The sequence below is a fragment of the Trachypithecus francoisi genome, unplaced genomic scaffold (assembly GCF_009764315.1).
Source record: "Trachypithecus francoisi isolate TF-2019V2 unplaced genomic scaffold, Tfra_2.0 Lachesis_group1, whole genome shotgun sequence".
In the NCBI taxonomy this organism is placed as follows: Eukaryota; Metazoa; Chordata; class Mammalia; order Primates; family Cercopithecidae; genus Trachypithecus; species Trachypithecus francoisi.
The window spans coordinates 42338133-42358698 of NW_022681454.1; the positions used below are offsets into that span (position 1 = coordinate 42338133).

Consider the following 20566-nt stretch of genomic DNA (forward strand, 5'->3'; position numbering starts at 1 on the left):
ATAATGAGAGAAACTTGACCCTTGGGGGACTAGCAAAGGTTGCTGCTGCTGCAGAACTTTATGCAGTTATGACGTAATGAAATTCCTCTAAATTTTAACAAAACTAATATTAAAAGGTGTGGTTCTGGGAAAGTTATTAGCAGTAAACATGTCATAATTTTTATCATCTTATTATAGTCATTATGTCTCATTTTTGCTGTGTTTCTAAGTGACATTTTCCCGTAATTGCTCAGGATATATACACAATTGAAACAACACTCCTAAAAAAAACTAGATTTTAAAAAAAGGTTAAGCCTGACAAGAACTTTTTTTTTGTAAATAAAACACCCAATATCTAAGAAATTTCGCAAAACAATTTCCCATATGCTTAAACTATTTAACGAAACCAAGAAAAAAGCTGTTTCATTGTCATTGAAAGCTCCAACTTAATTTGTTTTTACTTAATAGCTTTGTATTGTCCTAAGAAGCATGTAATTCCAAAAGAGCAATAAAGTTAAATATTTACACAGTCCCACTTAACGTGTGAAATGTTGGACATGTATTTTCAACAGTCTCATAACTAAATGCTAATCCCAATACCTAAAATTAGAAATCAAAAGTAATTATTTAATTGGAGTATACTTTAACTTAGATTAAAAAAAAAAGAGTCGTTTTAATAGGAGATTTTTTTTTAAAGTTTCTCTAGAATCGGCTCGGTTCATCAGGAAGCTGCGAACGAGATTAATGCGTTTGACCGCGCACCTTGTGTCGCTGGAGCTGAGAACACTTTGTTCCTTTTGTTTCACTCAACTTGCCGACATCTAACTCAGGAAGACGGGTATGCAGCGTGTTTGACAAATAAGCCGGGATACGCCGAACATAGTCACACATACCAATAGATGATTGGAAGTTCAGGATGCAGTCAAAATAAACGCTTGCGTTTGACCCAGGGTTCACATAACACCAGTTCCATAAGGCACTTACGCCGCTAACGGAGCAGTGCCCCTGAAAATAGCCCACAGGGGACACATCATTTAAATAAATGTGTTTCTTTCCCTGAACAGAAGTTCAGTTCTGCTCAATTATCATTAATTTTGCTCCTTTATTTCCTTTGCGGGCGTGAACGGAGAAGTCGTGCTCTTTGAGGTTTTGCGAGCTGGACTTGGCTGGCAGAGGTGACCGGCAATCCTTCACACGGCGGAAAAAGTGCGAGTGTGTGTGTACTTGTGAAAACGTGTCGTTCCTCCCAGAAAAAGTGGAAACGTAGGTGGAAAGCTCAGTGCACATGTTGGCGACACCTAAAAACCATGTTCTCGGTCCTGAACCTATAGAAGCGGTATCCCAGGAACGAGTCTGAGTCTGTGCGACAGGGCACAGATGATTCGACAAACTTCAGTGACTGCACCGCATTCGTGCATTAACTCCATTTAACAGTAAATCCAGCGTCTCCACTCGCGGCGTCCACGTGCGTGGATAAACGCGGGAATTCGGCAGCCCTCAACGTCACGCTGCAGACATTTCCGGGCTGTGAGAGAGTTGGGGTGTGCGGCGGGGGAGGGGAGGGTCTGATATCTTCAGGTTGAGAGTCAAGTCCTGGGGGAGCGGCATGGGCGGGGGTGGCGGGGGAGAGGCGGAGGATGGAGCGCGAACCAGAAAGCGCAGAGGACCCTCGGCCCGCGCCGCACCCGCTGTGATTAGCTCCAGCGGCGCGACCCGGGAAGGCGGACTCTTTCTTAACCCTGGTTGTCTCCTCCTCCCTCTTCCTTTTTAAAGGACGCCTTGCGGGCAGAGCTGTCAGCAATCCCGCTGCCGTTTGTACTTGGCCGCGGCGGAGCTGACTCCTGCTCCTGTGACAGATAGGGGCGGGGGCTGAGCGGCCGCCTGTCCGGGGTACTCGCACGTGGGGAACAAATTCTTTTCTTCCGGCTCCTCTCGGGACCCGGCGATCGCCACAAGTTGGGACTCTGCGGCGCTGGAGTTGGCAGCCCCGGGCGCGATGGCTCCCTTGAGGAATGGGGAGGGAGGTGGCCGGGGGGTTGGCGCGCCCCTCGCGCGGGGAGCGCTATGAGCCGGGCAAAGGGCGGCAGCGACAGCCCCAGCAACTGCCTCTGCCGGCGCCTCCCGCGGGCCCTAGCCAACTCGCCCCGCGCACCATGCTGACTCCCGGCCTGCGGAACTCGTAGTGCAGCCCCTGTCGCCTCCCCGTTCCCTGCTATCCCACGCAGGACTGGCTTCGGCCGCTGGGGCCAGCCGCTTGCGACGTGTCCCTGGGGAGGCGGAATCGCTGTGCGCCCTGAGCCGGGGCTCAGCCCTTCGCTTTCCAGCTGCGTCCTGCTCCGGGCCGCCCAGGGAGCCCAGTGGCGATGGGGGCACTGCTGGCGCTTTGCCTTCTCCTCGGCTGGCTGCGCTGGGGCCCGGCGGGCGCCCAGCAGTCCGGAGAGTACTGCCACGGCTGGGTGGACGTGCAGGGCAACTACCACGAGGGCTTCCAGTGCCCAGAGGACTTCGACACGCTAGACGCTACCATCTGCTGCGGCTCCTGCGCGCTCCGCTACTGTTGCGCGGCGGCCGACGCCCGGCTGGAGCAAGGCGGTTGCACCAACGACCGCGGCGAGCTGGAGCACCCAGGCATCACCGCGCGTAAGTGCGGGGCCCTTGGGGACAGATCCCCGCCCGCCTAACGGCGGCGGCTGCACGTGTGCGCAGGAGGACGCACAGACCCAGGAAGGTCTGTGCGCCTTCCCGGGTCTGTGCGCCAAGGGGACGCGGCCGGGTGGGGGGAATCAAGGGATGAGTGGGTGGTCGTGTTTCAGATCATGGTCCTTTATTTGCAGTCCCGCTTCCCGCCACTTGCGGTCTCTGCGGGTCGGCCCAAGGGAAAGTTTGCCAGTAACAGTGAGGAGCGCGGGGCTTGTGCCTGGTGGCCCGGGGGAAGACAGCTGGAGCTCCCGGGAGAAGGGTCGTGCGGGTTAAGCCAGGGTAGACTTGGGTTTTGGTGGGGGGGGGGGCGACGGTGTCCCACTGCGCGCCCTTGTCACTTCGGGAGCTTCGGGAAGTGCCGAATGCAGGGAATCGCGACTCTTGTCGCGCGCTCAGTTGCAGGCCTTCAGGGCTAAGAAACTAGTCACTTTTTTTTTGTCCTATGACAGCGTTTCTAAGCCGCGGCCCCGTTCTGCAGACTTCCTTTCAATTCTCTGCATCGAATTACCCTCTCCGGCCCACCCCCTATTGTCACGCCTTTCAGAAATGCCCAGGTCTTCGAGGTGGAGATTTAGAAACAAGGGTCGAAGGTGCTTCCCCGCCCCCTATTCTCACGTCGGAAAACACGGGTCAAATTTCCGCTCACTTCAGAGCGGAATAAATCACGACCCCAGCAAAGAAAATTTACACCTTGAAAAAAAGTCTTCCACCTGAATCGGAACATCAGGGAAACGCTTTAGAGCTTGAGGCGAGGGTTTTATGGCGGGGGAAACCGGAGAAGCGGGCGGAGATGAGAGCGGGTGACACCCCAGGATTCCAGAGAGCCCAGGTCTGGAGCCGGCAAGAGAAGGTCGCCGGGAAAGGGAGGAGAGGCTGGAGAGATCATTAAAGGTTCCCCAACGACCACTCCCCGCAAACTGATAACCCAGAGGACAGGGGAGTCTGCCCTCCATTAGTGCTCCACTAGAGGGTGAATGTTGGGGGTCAGCATTTCCAAGCTAGAGTATTTGGGAAGTAGTTTCTGGAGAAAAGATGCTCAATGGAAAGTAGGGAAATCTAGGCCGTTCTGGCCTGTGAGAAAAATACAGACTCTTCCCCACGGCTTCACTCACTCACCCTGGGGAACCCAGCTGCTCTCTGGGAGTAAGGGCAATTGCCCAGTCTGCAGCAGGGGCTCCCTCTGCGCTCCCTATTCGACTCGGTTGCCAGAGGACAGCAAAAGGGAGAGGCAGTCTCCACACTCATTGAGTCTGGGATCAGGCAAACCCTGATGGACCTTGGCTCTATCACCTGCCAGCCTTGTAACTGAGGCAAGTTAGTTAACTGCTCTGGATACCTCTTCTCAGTTCTAACGTGGGCATACTGCTCTCAAAGGAGTTAAGTTTTTGGTGACCTGAGAGTGTACGAATGCTGAAGCACAGGGCTAAGTAAATGGTAGTTACTCATTTTGCCTTTTCTTGCACCCTGGTGCTAGTAAACAGGGGAGAATGGGAGGGACACAGAAGAGCTTATGCCTAGGAGCCCACAGATAGTTGATAGTTACCTGTCTTCACTGGCTCTGTCTATGGGAAGGCACAAACTTGTCTGATCTATTTCCACATCTGGAAAACGGAGCTTATCATGTCAATCTCACAGGGTCTCCATGAGACTTTAATCAGATAATGAATAAGAAAGAGCCAGGCACACAGTAGGGACTTAATCAATGCAGGTTTTCTTTCTTCTACCTGTAAGCTGGAGACTGTGTCCTAGCACGGTCTATCAAGGGACATACCTGGAGAATTGCCCTAGGGGATGCCTCTGGGCTTGGAAATTTTATGTCTGCCTTGTAGAGGGAGAAGGAAATTGGAGTTTGCTCTGTTTGAGGGATGCTTTTATAGAAAGTCTGGGCCGTGGACACCAAGAATTGCCTCGTGAGCTATCTAAAGTTCAGTCTGACTTCTCAGACTTGGATGGGAATTGAGAGGCATGGCAGCTGGAGTGGGTATTCCAAATCTTTCCTGGAAAGAAGAAGCCAGAGCTGGCAATTTGTGGTATGATAGGAGACACAGTAGATTGAGCCCTCTGTGAATTTCTTTATACTGTTCTTTCTGGAGTCTCACAAAATCCTGGGTCTGTGTGTAGAGGGGAATCTCATTTGATAGGCCTGGCTCTATTTGCTTAGACTGGAGATTCTTGGATGGGAGATGGATTGCCAGCCTAAGAGAGGGGTCAAATCTCTTATTGCCTCACTGTGATCCAACTACTAAAACCTGCATTTAAACCCAGAATTATTGTAACCCCTAAAATTCACCCTTTCCCTCCAGTGCCTGAACAGGAGAACAGATTCCACTTTTTTTTTTCTGACTTCCAGATGTGCAATATGATGGTTAATTGCTAACAGAGGTTACGGTATCTGTTGCTTCCTCCCTGCTAGGAGTAGGGAGAATATTACATCATCACGGTTTGCATTGCATTTTGCAGGTTACCATTAACAAGCTCTGAAAAACTGAGCTGACAACAGTGATAATACTGAGTCTGCCACCTCTCAACCCTCAGCTGCCCAAGCAGAGCTCAGAGTCTGGGAGATCCTCATCCAAGCATCTGTTTATGTCTGTTTTTGCCTTTTAGAGCCTGTCTACGTCCCCTTTCTCATCGTCGGCTCCATCTTCATTGCGTTCATCATCCTGGGCTCTGTAGTGGCTATTTATTGTTGCACCTGTTTGAGACCCAAGGAGCCCTCGCAGCAGCCAATCCGCTTCTCACTCCGCAGCTATCAGACAGAGACCCTACCCATGATCCTGACCTCCACCAGCCCCAGGGCACCCTCCCGGCAGTCCAGCACAGCCACGAGCTCCAGCTCCACAGGCGGCTCCATCCGCAGGTTCTCCTTTGCCAGGGCTGAGCCGAGCTGCCTGGTGCCCTCGCCGCCCCCGCCATACACCACGAGTCACTCAATCCACCTGGCTCAGCCATCTGGTTTCCTGGTGTCACCCCAGTATTTCGCTTACCCCCTCCAGCAGGAGCCCCCCCTGCCTGGGAAGAGCTGTCCAGACTTCAGTTCCAGTTGACACGCCCAGGCCATGAATCCACAAGTCAGTCAAATGGCAGACAGGTGGAGCCCTGCTGCCATTGCCACATGCAATTCTGAGAAAATTTCTCTTGTAACTGATCAGTGTCATGGAGGAGCATGCTAGGAAAACACAGCACCTTCTAATTTGAGAGTTCCTGGCTCCAATCACAGAATGGCTAAACCAGAGAACTGTTTTCTGGTTTTGCAAACATGTGATCGTTACATTTCAATTTATGCTACTTTTATTCAAAACATGCAGCAGTTTGACTTTAAAGTTGCAAATTGGCTGAAAATGTTTTACTGGACATTCAGCTATGCTGCTTAGAAAAGGGCCACGTGTTTCTTTTTCATATAAGTTGTTCATTGAGTTATGATAGAAATACATTCATAAATAAGCAAAGAAAAATACCTAATTATAATTATTGAAGGTTCACTTAAAAAATTAACTATTAGGTAAACTTAAGGGGCAGTGAACAATCTGTTTATGACTTTGGGAGTAACCTAACCATGAATAATATTAGCATAATGAGAACATTTACTTTTTAAATAAATAACTAGATTTTGTTTAAAATATGAGGTTTTTTTCCAGAATACAAGGTTTCAATAACTATGTGAGGAGTTTAAAGTTTTAAATATATACTCAGACATTCATTGTAACACAGAGTCTATGTAAAATCATTTCCCCCACCCAATGGAGGGAGTATTTATTGCAGACATTTTGTTCAGCAACATTTAGTGTTTCCGTGAAAGTTGGACAGTTGGGGCTTAAAACATTTATTTGTAAGATGAGCTATGTACAAATGTAAATATTTGTAATTTAATGTATTTACCACATTGACTGTACTAATTATTTAGTAGTCATACTGTAATTTTTATGTTAATAACTGTGGAGTTCAAAGTCTAGCTATTGGTATAATCATCTAATATTATATATATCTCCAGTGCCACTGAATTTTATGTCTGATGACTATATATTTGGGCATATATCTTGTTGGGTTAGAATAAATAAAATACTTTATGTTTTCATGAACTCTATTGAAATTTTAAATGATTCGTTTTATCTCTTTAGCAATGTTTTTGCTATTCAATGAAATGAAATGTCTTTAACACATACTTCATATTTGAAATAAAAAAAATTCCATATCAGGGCTCGTGAAAGCAGCAAAGGAAGTGAATTTTTATGGAAGTCTCAGTCTCCAGCCCTCCGATGGGTTATTTGGCCTGTGGAGAATTCATCATTGGGACGTTTCTCATAAGAATATGGATTTCTGGCTTCTCGTGACATACAGGACGTGGCACCAGAGGTTCTGCACTGCCTTGGGGTCAGGTCAATCCTCTTCAGACAGGATACCTGCCATTTGCCAGCCTCCTGCCTGGTCTCCCCACCTGGCCCATCTATTTCTGCTGTGTTACCTACCTGGTCCTTGCAGGTGTGATTTGAAAGCCCAGATTTATAGGAATTCATACTATCATATGTCACTCTCAATTTTCAAACACAACTAGTTAGAGGCAGAATTCTGTCCTAAAAGAGTTGTTTGGCCTTGTCTCTTCGTTTTCTAGTTAAGGAAACAAGTTCAAAGACATTATGCATCTGCTCAGTCTAAAGGCAGAGGGGCTCTGACTTCTAGTCTCCTGCTTTATCCTGTATCTAAAAGCTGTCTTTCAGGTTTCCCAAATTGTTCAAAATAATCAAGGAAAGAAAGAGCTGCATGTAAAAGGATGAACATTTACACACATGTTCTTGGGTGCAATCCTACACTATTAGACTAGTTTTATTTATGTTTGTGGTATATTGGTCCTTTTAATGGTTTTAAGGTAACCTTATTAAAGCTCTTCTTACGAGCCAAGCATTAAGTATTAATACGTATTAACTTGTTTTATGCTCTCAACAACCCCAACAGAAAAGTATTACAATTCCTATTTTAAAGATTTGAAAGCTGAGGCACAAAAGAATGAAGTAATTTGCCCAAGGCCCTGCAGCTAGTCTGTACTGGAGTTGATATGCATAAACAGATAGATCCAAACAGCAAGGGAACACCTGCTTTGAGATTTTGATTGTTCTGTGTACAAAATTCATTGGAGATTTTAAGAGAATAAGCCTAAGCTTCAAACGCAGTGATTTGGGGCCCCGTTGGACCCCAAAATGAGCTCTCCTTAGAACAAATATTTTGTGACACCCCTTTATCAGTCCTAAAATGAAATTTATAGATAACTCACTACACACATGGTTTTTTAAAATCAATAGAATGCCCCAGTGGTAAATAGAAGAAAGAAAGGGAAGTAACTTATTTCTAAATGTAAAGGCTTGGGCAGACTTAAAAAAGACACAGATGCTAACCCCTTACTCAAAATTACCATGATGTGACAGCTTCAAATCCAGATGGATGCAGTTGGTCATTCTGGCAACTCAGATAAACACAATTGCACTGATGCCATTAATGTGATTTTTCCCAGCAAAGTTTGATCATCCTTTGATTTGCACAGTGGCTGTGTATCTGAAGAGTTCAGTGTATACTAGGGCAGTGCAAAAAATATAGGTAAAATGGGATTACATTTTTTTTTCACCAGTAGGAATGGTGGACATTCCAAAGTCATGTCGACGGACATCAAGTCTTTGTTGTGCGGGCTGCTCCATGCATTGTAGGATCTTTGTTACAACTGAGTCCCCCTCAGTGAATGCCAGTAGCACATCCACCTCCGCCCCAACACTCTGATGCTAAAGATTCTCCCATGCAATTCCACCATGTGCCCTACAGGGTGGAACTGTCCCCACTGAATACCATCTAGTTGTCAGATTTCTCTAGTAGCTGTACTTTTATTTGTCATCCCTTTGGAGAACAGTTTATGTCCATTAGACAAGTTAACGCTAAGGAATTCACAGAGAGTTCACATCTGCAAATTTCCCTTCCTAAGCAGGATGCCCCAGTCAATTTAACTGGCCATAAATTGTTTAAAATTAGAGAGATATTGTGTACCTCATTGCAATATGGCATTTGGTGATACTAGATCAAATCATATCTCCAAGTAATTGGTGATACGCAGTACATGCCTTTGACCTTCTCCCTGGAAGTTATATAGCTGATATGATTATTCACAATGTTAGGTAAGAAGCCTATCCTGTGGCAGATTTCTAGATATTGTCCCATTCAACAATTCTTTGCTGAACACCACTTATGGGTTAGGTGCTGGTGAGAAGAATAAAAGATCATTAAAATGCACTTCCAACTCAAGGAGCCACTACCTACTACAGGCTCCAGCATGATGACAGAGACAAATACTTGTGATAAAATGTCATAGATGCTTTATAAAAGAAGCACCATAAGAAGCACCATATCTTTTTCTGCTCTCTGTGGTAACCGCGATTACAAGGGAGTGCAGGATACCCTGGCAGCACTTACAAAGGACACTGTTCATCCTGGAGATGTTGACATTGGACCTTAGCCTTGAGAGACACATAGGATTTGAATGAAGAAGACAGGGCAGAGGAAGAGAGGGGGGCTGGAAATAAGGGAAAAATATATCAGGCAGAGTAAAGAATTCATAGACAGACACAGAAGCACCCACCCATGAGCCTGAAAGAACAAGGAACATTTAAGAACCCAGAAGAAGACTGGGTGCTCATGCCTGTAATCCCAGCACTTTGGGAGGCCAGGGTGGGTGGATCACGAGGTCAGGAGATCGAGACCATCCTGGTCAACATGGTGAAACCCTGTCTCTACTAAAATACCAAAAATTAGCCAGGTGTGGTGGTGGGCACCTGTAGTCCCAGCTACTCAGGAGGCTGAGGCAGGAGAATTGCTTGAATCCAGGAGGCAGAGGTTGCAGTGAGCTAAGATTGCACCACTGCACTCCAGCCTGGCAACAGAGCAAGACTCTGTCTCAAAACCAGAAACAAACAAACAAAACAAGAAGAAGAGTGAGGCTGGAGAGAGAAGCATGTACAGATTAGAGATCTTGAACACCACGGCATTTGAACAGATGTCAAATGCAAAAGGGAGTCTGGAAGGATTTCACAGGGGAGGGGAATGGGATCATTATCTTCGTTTTAGAAAGATTAGGCTGCCAAGGTCAAATAAAATCACTTGGAATTTCCAAGGAGCTGTTCCTCACAATCTGCTAAGCCACCAAATACAGGGGAAACTTGTCTGTTTTTGTTACTTTCAGAAAGAATTTGCATCTAACATCCTCATACCATGATTATTGTGAAAAACAGAAGTTCTGCATTGTGAAAGGTTGTTATGCAAATAATGGATAACATTTATTAAGCACCATGTGTCCCAAGTGCTTTACGAATTGTATCACTGAATCTTCACAACCCTGAAGAGGGGATTAGCATCATGCCTATCATGCAGATGAAGAAATCAAGGTGAGAAGGTGAAACATTGTGCACAAGGACAAACGATACCATAGGGGACAGATTTGAACCAGGAGGTCTACTTTGAAATTCTATGTTCTGTGTGACATTAGCCCTAGGAGGTCTAATTTTGTCAGAAAAACAAAAATATCCAATGTACTTTTCAGAAAATCTATTGGGGAAAAAGTGATCAATTCTATCATATTGTACATATCCTATTGATATCAGGGGATTGTAATAGTCAAGAAGAGCTTATGCTGCATTATGACAATGTGAAATAAAATGAAGCATGAATAAAAACACTAGATGATAAACATTTCTCCCTTTACACATGAGAAATGGGATTCCAGAGGGTGATTGAGCATGGATTTTGAAGCTATAATGCTTGGGTTTTCTGGGTGTGTCACTTAAAAGTGGAGTGACTTTGGGCCACTTCAGTTCACTGTGTCTGTTTTCTCATTTGTAAAATAGAGACATTAGTACTACCCTTTTCTTAGGGTTGCCTTGAGAAGAAGTTACAGACACTGTCTCTTGTCACTTGCATTCTAGTGGGCAGAAAGCTGTGTAGTAAGGATAAATAACAGAAAGCAGATGAAATACTTCAGAATAAAAATGAAAGGCTAAGTACTGTGGGAGGGCAGACATCACTTTTGATTAGGGGTAGGGAACAGAGAAAATGGTCCTACAGTTTGATCGAGTAAGTCCTTGATTCATGGGCCCCTTTGGTACTTGGTCAACTTCCTGCTATTGTCTGGAGTCGGGCATCCTCTCATCCTGTTGGGTACTCATGGTCTGTACATTTCTTTCATCATCTGCTTTAGAGAGCACATTTGTAGCCAGGTGTGGTGGCAGCTGCCTGTAATCCCAGCTACTTGGGAGGCTGAGGCAGGGGAATCGCTTCAACCTGGGAAGCGGAGGTTGCAGTGAACCAAGATTGTGCCATTGCACTTCAGCCTGTGTGTCACAGTGAGACTACGTCTCAGAAACAAAAAAATAACGGTTCCTTGGAGACAAATCTATTCTAAAATAAGTGTGCTTTTCTAACCAAAAAAAAGCACATTTGACATAGTAAATTTGCTTTAAAATGGTTATGTTCCAAAGTGAACAGATTGTACACTTGTCCAAATGGATAATTCCTTATTTTCCCCACCTGTTTCATTTTTGTTATTAGCTACTTCTCATGGTGGAGAATTTACCAGATTGACTTGTATCGATAGGAAATTTTCTCTCTAAAATGAGATAACCAAAAAACTTCCTGAAAGTAGATACAGTCACAACCAGGAATTTGACAAATTTCACTGGGTTGGGATTTTACCTTTGCATAATCCAAAACATTCATTTAGTAGGTGTTCAGGAAAACTAATAATTCATAGGCATGTTAAACTATAAAGGGAACAAACTGTTAACATATTTTTATATGTACATGACTATTTTAAAATTGCAATTAAACAATAGTTAATGAAATTATTCTGACAGGAAATCCTTATTTACATTGCTAGTTTCATGTACTTGAAAGTAATAAAATGGCAAGAGGTGTTTCATATTTTCCAACAAATTTTATTAGCCTATTCATGAAATTATCTAGGTTAGGAAGACCTTTCTTCATTAAAGTGAGGTAGTTCTGTGTTACTGAAATGAACGCTTTAGGTTAGAGATGCCCTACGCATACAAAAACAAAATTTAAATGGAGATGACACATTGAATTTATGGAAATGTATTTCCAGTTTGCTTTTAGATTATGGTAGTATTAGAAGGCATCTTAAATTACAGGTCAGTGGAAGCACGTGCTTATTTTAAGGAGAATGGAGTTGAATGTGAAAATTATTTGATAGAATTCAGAGGTAACATATCCATGAACTGTTTTGCTGTGGTTTTGAATGGAGGTCCCCACCCAACTGTCGTCCCTGGGAAGATTGTGGGAGAGGACATGGGGCTCCAGGCAGCTAAGCACGCATGGCCTCAGTCTAATAAAATCAGATGCTCCTCAAACTGCCTCTCCAGTGCCTCTTTGAGAACTAATCCTATTCTAGTAATTTACCTAATTGTATTTTCAGTTGTTTCTCTTTTACCAAAGGACACTAATTTTTGCTGAAGTGATTGTTCTCGTTTCTGATGCTGTCTATACTTCTGTCTCATGTGCTCAATTTTGTTATTTTCTGGTTACTGCCTTCAAATGTTATTGGCTAAACTTGACCACTTTCTCATTAACTTAAAAGTTTAGTTGGTTTAGAAAACAAATCCATCCAACATAATTCATGGTTGAAACCATGAATTAGCTGTTTACTTGCAAGCTGATTTAAATATGTAACAGGGACAATCCCGGGAGGCTTTTCGTACTGAAGTGACAAAATACTTTCATTAAAAAGTGACAAAATAACTTTATTAAAAAATTGTTATTTAATTATAAAAACTACCCATCTTACCAAACTAGAGTTAATGCACTCCATTTCATGTCTGATTTAGCTGGATTAAAATGAAGGGATATGTTATAAACCACTGGGATACACCTTCTCAGACTAGCTACTGTTGGATTTGAAGGTTTTAGAAAGCAATACAATTTCTAGAACTAGCAATCAAAGCTTCAACAATTTTAAGTAATGGTAAAGTTTATTTCATTTTTAATAACAGTTAGAGGACAAAATGTTGAAAATTTGCAGTTTAAAACATGCACATTCACAAAAGGCCAATGACACATAACACTGCATAGAAATAATATTACTCGACTTTAATAACTATAAAACACAGTGCATCAAACATCAAGATAAACAAACCTGAGAAAACTACTATAACCACAGATTCAATACTCTCCACTCATGCAGCTTCACAATTTCTACAGCAGTTTCAGCGGGAATGGTTTTTCAGGGAGCTGAAAATACTACTTTATCTTTAACGCAAAACTGCAGTTTTCTGTAGTAGCTGCCTTCCAAGGCTGCCCTATTTTTTTTTTTAACCTAATAAACTTGAAGATGTAAAAAATGACGATTGAAGTAGTTAAACAACAGATAGTATTTACTGCATTTATGGCTTCCATTTAAAACCATGAAACATAAAAATATTATTTTTAACTATTCTGCTCACATCTTTGCAAGAACAGATTTACTTGTGGAAAGTTGCTGTTAATTCAAAGTAAGCAAATATGAAATCTAGTTTTCCTACTTAAGGGAGATTTATTTGCTGAGAAGTTTTGGGAGCTTTATTAAGAAAAGTTCTTAGGCAAGCTAAACAAAAGATTCAATTAAATTTGTTCAAATTTCTTTGTAAAATAATCTACTTATTAAAAAAGTTGTGCAGAGGACCAATTAATTTGTCTACTGAATATTAAATTCCAGGTAGGCCGTGATAGAATTTTACAAGGCAGAAATAAACATCAAGATTTACAGCAATAGCCATGCATTGGTCTGGATCACTTTAAATATGAATCCATGCAAACCATAAAACTATCAAAAACACAGCTGTTCTCATACAGAAAGTAAATCAAGACAAAATATGGAAAACATTTATTTCCCTTCCTTCAAAACTAAACTTACATTCCACTTTAATAGCTGTTGAAGGATAATTAAAATGCAGCAAAGTATAACTATGTTACACAAGTGACTTCAGTTATTTTAATGTGAGAAAAATCAGACTATGGTATCTTACGAGTCATTATAGAAATGTTCATCATTAAAAAGCATTTATTAGGCACTGAACTGCATGGTGTTACCTTAAGTCATTTACAAAAAGAATTCCTGGTCCATGTGATGTGAATGGACTGGGCATTTTCTCCATAAATTCTGTAGATGACTATTTATAAGATTATACACTTAATAGGTTTTAAAACCAGGAACTATCAAAGGGCAACTGCACAAAAATAAACATGATTATTTAGCTTTGTAATAATTATGACATTGTCATAATTTTAAAACTATGAATAATACAATCTATTAATTTCTGACTAGCATTCATCTCCTGAAAAAATGTTTTAAATGACAAGTTGTAAGTGTTGTATAGTGCACGCAATGCAAAACAAATTATCATGTGACTTGCACTTTGGATATTTAGAATGCTGAATGGCAAAATTAAAGTATAAAAATTAATGATCAGAATGCTGATTGATTTCCATAATTCATTTCCCCTCTGGAAATTAAAGAGGAATCATTGATTCCATTTAATGACCATACAATTCATGTAAATGACTAACATTATTTAGCAGAAGACACATTCACCTGACTTGACTAGAAAAAGTTTTCCATTAACTTAGCAACACTGCTGAAGCAGTCTTACATTAGAGCATAGAGTGGAGGTGGGAGGACGGAAAGTACATATATCATTTAAAATTTACAACGTTCCTGAGAGACACTGTTTTCCTGCTAATAATTTCTACAATATAACATCTTTCCGGGTGTGAGACCCCAATATATTTTTATATGTATATATAAAACATTTAGAAAGTCCATGCTCAATACCACTGTGTACTATTCAATATTAAAGAAGCAACTTCCAGCTTTTCAATGCTAAATGAATGAGGATTTTCTAAGTTGTATTTTCTGAATTGTAAACATTGTAAAGCAACTGTGTTAGCATTTGCCAGAGTCCCTATAAGGAACTTTTTAATGGAAGAGTACATGCCCTTTATTTCAAAAAACACATGTTAAAAGTCACTTCGACTGTTTATTTCAATCCTGGTAAAACCATGTGACTTTTTTCCAATTATGAAAGGTTTAAAAAAATCAGACTATTTTCTCCTATTTAACACTGCAAAGTCAATGCAATTGAAATGTTATATTTTAAATTTTACCAAGAAGGTCATTCCCTGTCCCTCAAATCCCAAGTCTCACCCAGGAAGCAAAGAGACTGACAATGTCAATAATTCAAAAATAGGACCATGGGACAAACAGGCTCAAATTAGTCACATTTCAGATCATGTTACACATTATCAACCATAAGTATTCTTCTCATATTTAAGAGCTCCACAGAAACAATCCATGTTTCAAGATTAAAACTTACAATTTTAACTCAGAAAATCCAGTTCTATTATATTCATAATGTTTTTATATTAAAATTCTGCAAAAGGGTGCCACTGATGAAGTGAGGGCAAATAGAAGCAGTTCTTCTCTGTAACTGTTATAAAGTGTTTCTCTGGAGGGGTGCACTTCATTCTTGCTTTCTCATTTCTTGTGGTTTGACCTCAGCTATCACCACTGGGAAGCCCAGGAAAAGCTGCTCTGAATATTTACTCATTGCACAGGTAAAGACTGGGACTTCAGAATTTTGAAGACGATCTTAGACTCTTACACCTGTGGTCTTGCTAGATATGTTGATTCACGACTCCCTTAAACTGCACCCCAAACAGGAAGGGCTTGGGAAGTAAAGTATGTAAACGTGTGTTCCCTTAAAGTTAGAATTATGTATATGTGTTATAACCTCTTATTTGTAGAAAATGGAGAGGCATACTGGTAACTAAGTAGCTACAAATACAGACAAGGAAATGATACATCTTAATTTTAAATCTAGATTGAGAAAAGGGGTGAAAAGAATGTGAAAATATTAAACTCAAGAAGCGATCTGAAAAAAAATCACCTCTTCTCAATTCTAGTTGACTTTTTTAAAAGAGAAAGTTCTATCTATTTTGCTGGTAAGTCCATGTAAAGGCAAGCAGGCTTTTCAGTAAAAGGCAAATAGTTTGCTTCGATCTCTGAAGTGTATCTGAAAATGAATTCCCTTTTTTCAAATGAAAAGTATTATTTAAAAAATAGTGTAGAAAACTGGTTGTGGTTTTTAAACAGCCCCTTCATTTACTGTTGGTAGCAAAATAGCCATTTTCAGATGTCTTGTAAATGCTGAAAACAATTGAACTGAACATACATTTTAAAACATACTAACAAAATCTACTCATGATGAAAGTGTCCTTTGACTGTAAAGTTACCGGCTTGAGTAAAATTGGCATTTTTTAAATGGGGAAAATGTACTACTTATTTGTCCCAATAAGCATCATGTGATGAATTTTGGGAACTATTTGATGAGTGAACTGTGAAATAATTTTCAGTCTTCAGTATAAGGGCAGTCATCATGACACCGGGTGTGCTACATAAGACAGCAGGCGTTTCTAGTGGGAACTGGAACACAGGACAAAAGACCATGCATTTATCTGGCATGTTATTCCAAATATTGCAACAGAAGCTTTGGAAATCCCACGTAAATATATATGTAGCATATGTTTCTTAAGAGGAAAAACTTTAAGATAAAATGACACCACTGAATCTACTGCATTAGCCAGATTTTTAGAAAAATCTAAATGATGAAGAAACTTCATCAGAAACAACTGAAGCATACATACAATTTGAAAAATCAGTGTCATAACAACAATCATATTAGCACGTGTGTCCTCTAACAAATAAACACGACAAACAACAAAGAAGCATTTGTAAGGCCAAAGGTGCAACACCACAGATTTTAGTAGCAAACGCCTTGAAATACTCATTTTTGTAAATCACTCTTACATTTGAAAAGTCAGACATGCAGATCTTACAGCAGAACTGGAAGTAAACTTTCTCTTACATTTCTGGACATATGACTACTGAACTAGGAAAACAGTTACTGAACCTCTTTGGCAAACATTTATCAAGACAATTTTTGACACAAAAGCTTGTTAATGCCTTGTTTAGAAATTTTGCTCAGGAAGGTGAGTCAGTTCCTTAAGAATGCTGGTTTGTTTCAGCATATCCTGAAATCTAAGTCTGGATATCAAGAGTCCCTTTAGCTAAATATCATTTAGAGTTTTTTAATGGTTGGTTACCTTGTGGTACAGCCAATAAATTGATAGTCCGTTACAGCCCCAGAGTCATGGCATAAGAATACTGACTTATTCTCTGTTTAAGAAAAGCACTCTGGCAAGATACCAGGTCATTTTCAATTTCCGTTTACAAAGACTTAGCAAATACTTTAAAAAATCCAAAAGAGATGGTGTTACAGTACAGTTGCACAGTGCTTATGTCTATAATATACATGGATCTGAATGTCCATCAGCGAGATGAGCTCAGATCCACCTTTCCTCTCCATGGACCAGACTGGAATTGGTTAGCAGACTGCGGTGACAACCTGGTAGGTCTCCTTAGAGAGAGAACAGAGCCTGCCTTTCAGGCTCTCCCCATCACCATTCATCGGGCCTCTGTTTCGTGGTATCATATGCTCTAATCACTTCAGACTGTGAAACGATTCCATTTTCATCTTGAGAGAACGCATACCCATCTGTAGGTTAATGATAAAACAGAAATTTTCACAAAGGCACTGGAAACCACTGTTTTTCTGACTTTTGGGTATTCATTTTCTAGCTTGGGGAACGAATGCAGTCTTCCCATCTTCAAAAGCATGGAGACACTGATTTTTAATGCCTAGAAAAGACGCAGACTTAACTTCAAAATAAAGAGTGGGATGATCATAGCTTGCCAGTTTAGATTCTAGGAATTCTCCCCAGAAGACTGAGTAGGTGCCCTCAAATCCCCTAAATCTTCTGTCCTGTAAGTCAACTCCAACTCTTCTAATTGTTGCTTCCCCAATTCTGGAGGGGGTGAGGGAGTTAAGTGGGCTCACATATTTCCATATAGGTCAGGTGGATGAGAGGAAAGGAAAAGTGATATGTAGGTGAGGTGGTGAATAACGTAATTGATTCAACTGTCCCACCATGTACAGTCCCTTGGTATCTGTGGGAATGGCTTCAGGGATTCCCCTTGAATATCAAAATCCACAGATGCTTAAATCCTTTATATAAAATGGCACATTATTTGCATATAACCTACACACATCCTCTTGTAGACTTAAAATCATTTCTAGATTACTTATAATACCTAATACAATGTCCCCACATCAGTTCATTCTAGTGGATTCAATGTGGTATTTGGTCCATGGCAAGGTCAAGTTTCGCTTTTAGGAATTTTGTGAATTTTTTTCCCCCTTGAATATATTTGACTCACAGTGGGTTGAATCCACAGATGCGGAACCCACAGCTAGAAAGGGCCAATTGTACATCAAAACATCACCTTGTACTCCATAAATATAGACAATTATTATTTGTCAATTTAAAAAGGTGAGGAGAAGGCGATAAACACAAATAGCTGCTAATGGTGGCAAGTGGTCTCCTTCCTTCAGAGGACATTACCCTTGGCCCTAAGCATCACAAATAAACTCACTCACGCTCCAACACGGCATGGGGATAAGGAATGGCCCCCAAAGGGATCACATCTTTAGAAAAGGCCTCTTGAAGTATAAAGAGCAAAAGCATTAGACATGAGTATATGTAAGTGAAAATAAATTATATGTGGAAACAACATGAAACAAAAGATATATTACTCACACAAATACGTTTACTATCAGGTTTTACATTTTATATTCGTTTTTAGATCTTGAAATGTTAAGAGGGCACAATATCTAATAATTTCTTACAACTCTAAATATTCATAAATGTTTCTGAGGGGAAAATATATGTTTCCTTGTGTTGCATGAAAGCTGAAAGGCTCTTGCAAAGTTATTCAAGTAGAAAAGATAACAAGACAGGGGCAGCTTTTAAGAATTAAGATTTACTGGCTTTAAAGAAAAAGATTTGAGGAAGCAAGGAATGTAGAAATACTGTTTTTCTTAAACTGAAACAACAAGATTTTAAAATTAACTATCTCTTCTGTTAAAGGTGAAATGGTTCTGACCAATGGATTTTCTGTTATTTACAGGTTGCAAATATGCAAAACTTGTCTTAGACGTTAGTTTTAAATAAATATCCCTAAAGTTAGGATATTGTATAAATGCTATGATACAGTAATGGCAGAGAATTTCTTTAAAAATAAGAAACTCAAATACTCACGGAGCAGGTTTTGTTGCAAGGATTCAGAGCGGTACAAGTTCACGTGGTTCTTCTTAAAGACGTTCTTGAGCAGTTGCGCCCTCTCGGTCAGGCTGCAGAGCAGGTGCAAACATGTGAAATGAATTATCAACTCGGCAGAGACCCCAGTGTGCCCACAGGACCACCAAAGAGAGTTAGACTTAAACAAAAGATGGCTTGAGAAATCCGTAGCCTAGTGATTCTTTTTACACTATTTTCTCAGATAGCAAATGAGATTTCAAGTATTTAGACAGACGTTTGAGGCCATTTTCTCCCTGAGGAGTTTTGTCCCCAATAATCCTTCTCTCAGTAAAAAGTAAGATCTCCTCACCACCCCCTACTCAGTTATATTTAAGTCAAATGGCAACACAGAGCCAGTACAACACAATTAAAACAAAAAATACAAAACATCAGTAGTGTTATTCATTTCTAAAAACTTACTACATATATTCTAAGCATGGCATTTTTAGAATGAAAAAAATTAATTATTACTATTTTTTCCTATTGGGCACATTTTAGTGCAAAATATTTTTAAAAATATTAACTAAAGTAAATATTAACTAACATTATACAAAGAAGACATTTCATAGACTTTTTAACTAGAAAAATTTTACTACCACTAATATGGTATGACATGTGTTCCTTAATTTTATTTTAAAATAAACTATTTTCGGAAAAAATGATTATGATAGGTGAAATGACAAGGAAAGTATTTTTCAATGAGTATTTAGAATAGTTGTCTCCTCAGATACAAATCCAGATAAGTAATTATGTAACTTCTAAAAGCGCATTGTAAAAAATAAGGCATCTTCTCCCCCAACTTCACATAAAAGTGTTTCACACAGTAGAAACTCAAATACATTTGTTGAATATATGAAGTTGAGTAATAATTCTGAAATGTACTTAAAGACATCATCAATCTTCCAAATCATGCCATTTCTTCATTGTTTGATTTATAAAATTTTGTTTTGATATTAAAGAACATAATAGGCATGAGAAACAAATAAGTAATCCATATGTGTTGCAGCAAATGTTTATGCAATTTTAATAAGTGGAACTGATTCAGCTGAAAAATTTCCATGTTGTGTTTTTCCCACTATAAAAGCTTTAGTTAAATCGCTGTGTTATGTTAGCTCTGTATTTTGCCAATTTTTCTGAGACCCTGAAATGAAACAATATCATATACAAAAAAAAGGATCCTCTGCAAAATGAACTCATTGTGTAAATGAGTTATGCAAACATTTAGGCAAAAACCGAAGAAAAAATATTTAGAAATGTTGACATTTGTAGTAATCTTCCACAGATATATTTTAAAGTCTAGGGAGGTTAGTTGGTATTATCAGACATATTTTTATTGTCATTGGAAATGAGCTACATGAAGGCAAGAAAACTAATTAATCTAAAACTCCAGCAGTTCTGCAAATAGTTGTAAAACTTGGCTCTGTCAGTGAAATAAACAGATATGAGAAATGAGAAAGGGCCATTTTTACAGAGTTGCTTTCTTACTCTACTCTTTAAATGATCTAGCATTACAGACCTATGGACCCTAAGGGACACTAAAATATGTAACTGCTTTGAGGAAGTCGCAGCTTTAGCAGCAGGTGGTCTGATTTCCTTAGCAGAGCCTTGTGGATGG

General features: G+C 40.6%; 2 protein-coding genes across 5 annotated transcripts in view; one reads left to right on the forward strand and one right to left on the reverse strand.

Annotated features, from left to right (window-relative positions):
• The first annotated feature begins 1458 nt into the window (after positions 1–1458).
• SHISA3 (shisa family member 3) lies at positions 1459–6763 on the forward strand. The gene is made up of 2 exons (XM_033214107.1): positions 1459–2619; positions 5287–6763. Exons 1-2 carry the CDS (start codon positions 2343–2345, stop codon positions 5724–5726), a joined length of 717 nt encoding a protein of 238 aa, XP_033069998.1. The 5' UTR covers positions 1459–2342; the 3' UTR covers positions 5727–6763.
• Positions 6764–12670: 5907 nt separating this feature from the next.
• Positions 12671–20566, reverse strand: part of ATP8A1 (ATPase phospholipid transporting 8A1) — a 269168-nt gene continuing 261272 nt past the window's right edge. For all 4 annotated transcript variants that reach the window (XM_033214110.1, XM_033214111.1, XM_033214109.1 and 1 more), the window contains 2 exons: positions 18913–19004; positions 12671–17309 (listed from right to left, as the gene is read on the reverse strand). In XM_033214110.1, the coding sequence (XP_033070001.1) occupies positions 17212–17309; positions 18913–19004 (190 nt within the window). In that variant the 3' untranslated portion in view covers positions 12671–17211. The remainder of the gene's footprint in view (positions 17310–18912; positions 19005–20566) is intronic.

What these genes read in the sequence shown, in the direction of transcription:
- SHISA3 (XM_033214107.1), top strand. Translation starts at nt 2,343, where the DNA reads ATGGGGGCACTGCTGGCGCTTTGCCTTCTCCTCGGCTGGCTGCGCTGG. An exon ending in GCACCCAGGCATCACCGCGC is followed by an intron (nt 2,620 to 5,286) that starts GTAAGTGCGGGG and finishes TTTGCCTTTTAG; the next exon opens with AGCCTGTCTACGTCCCCTTT.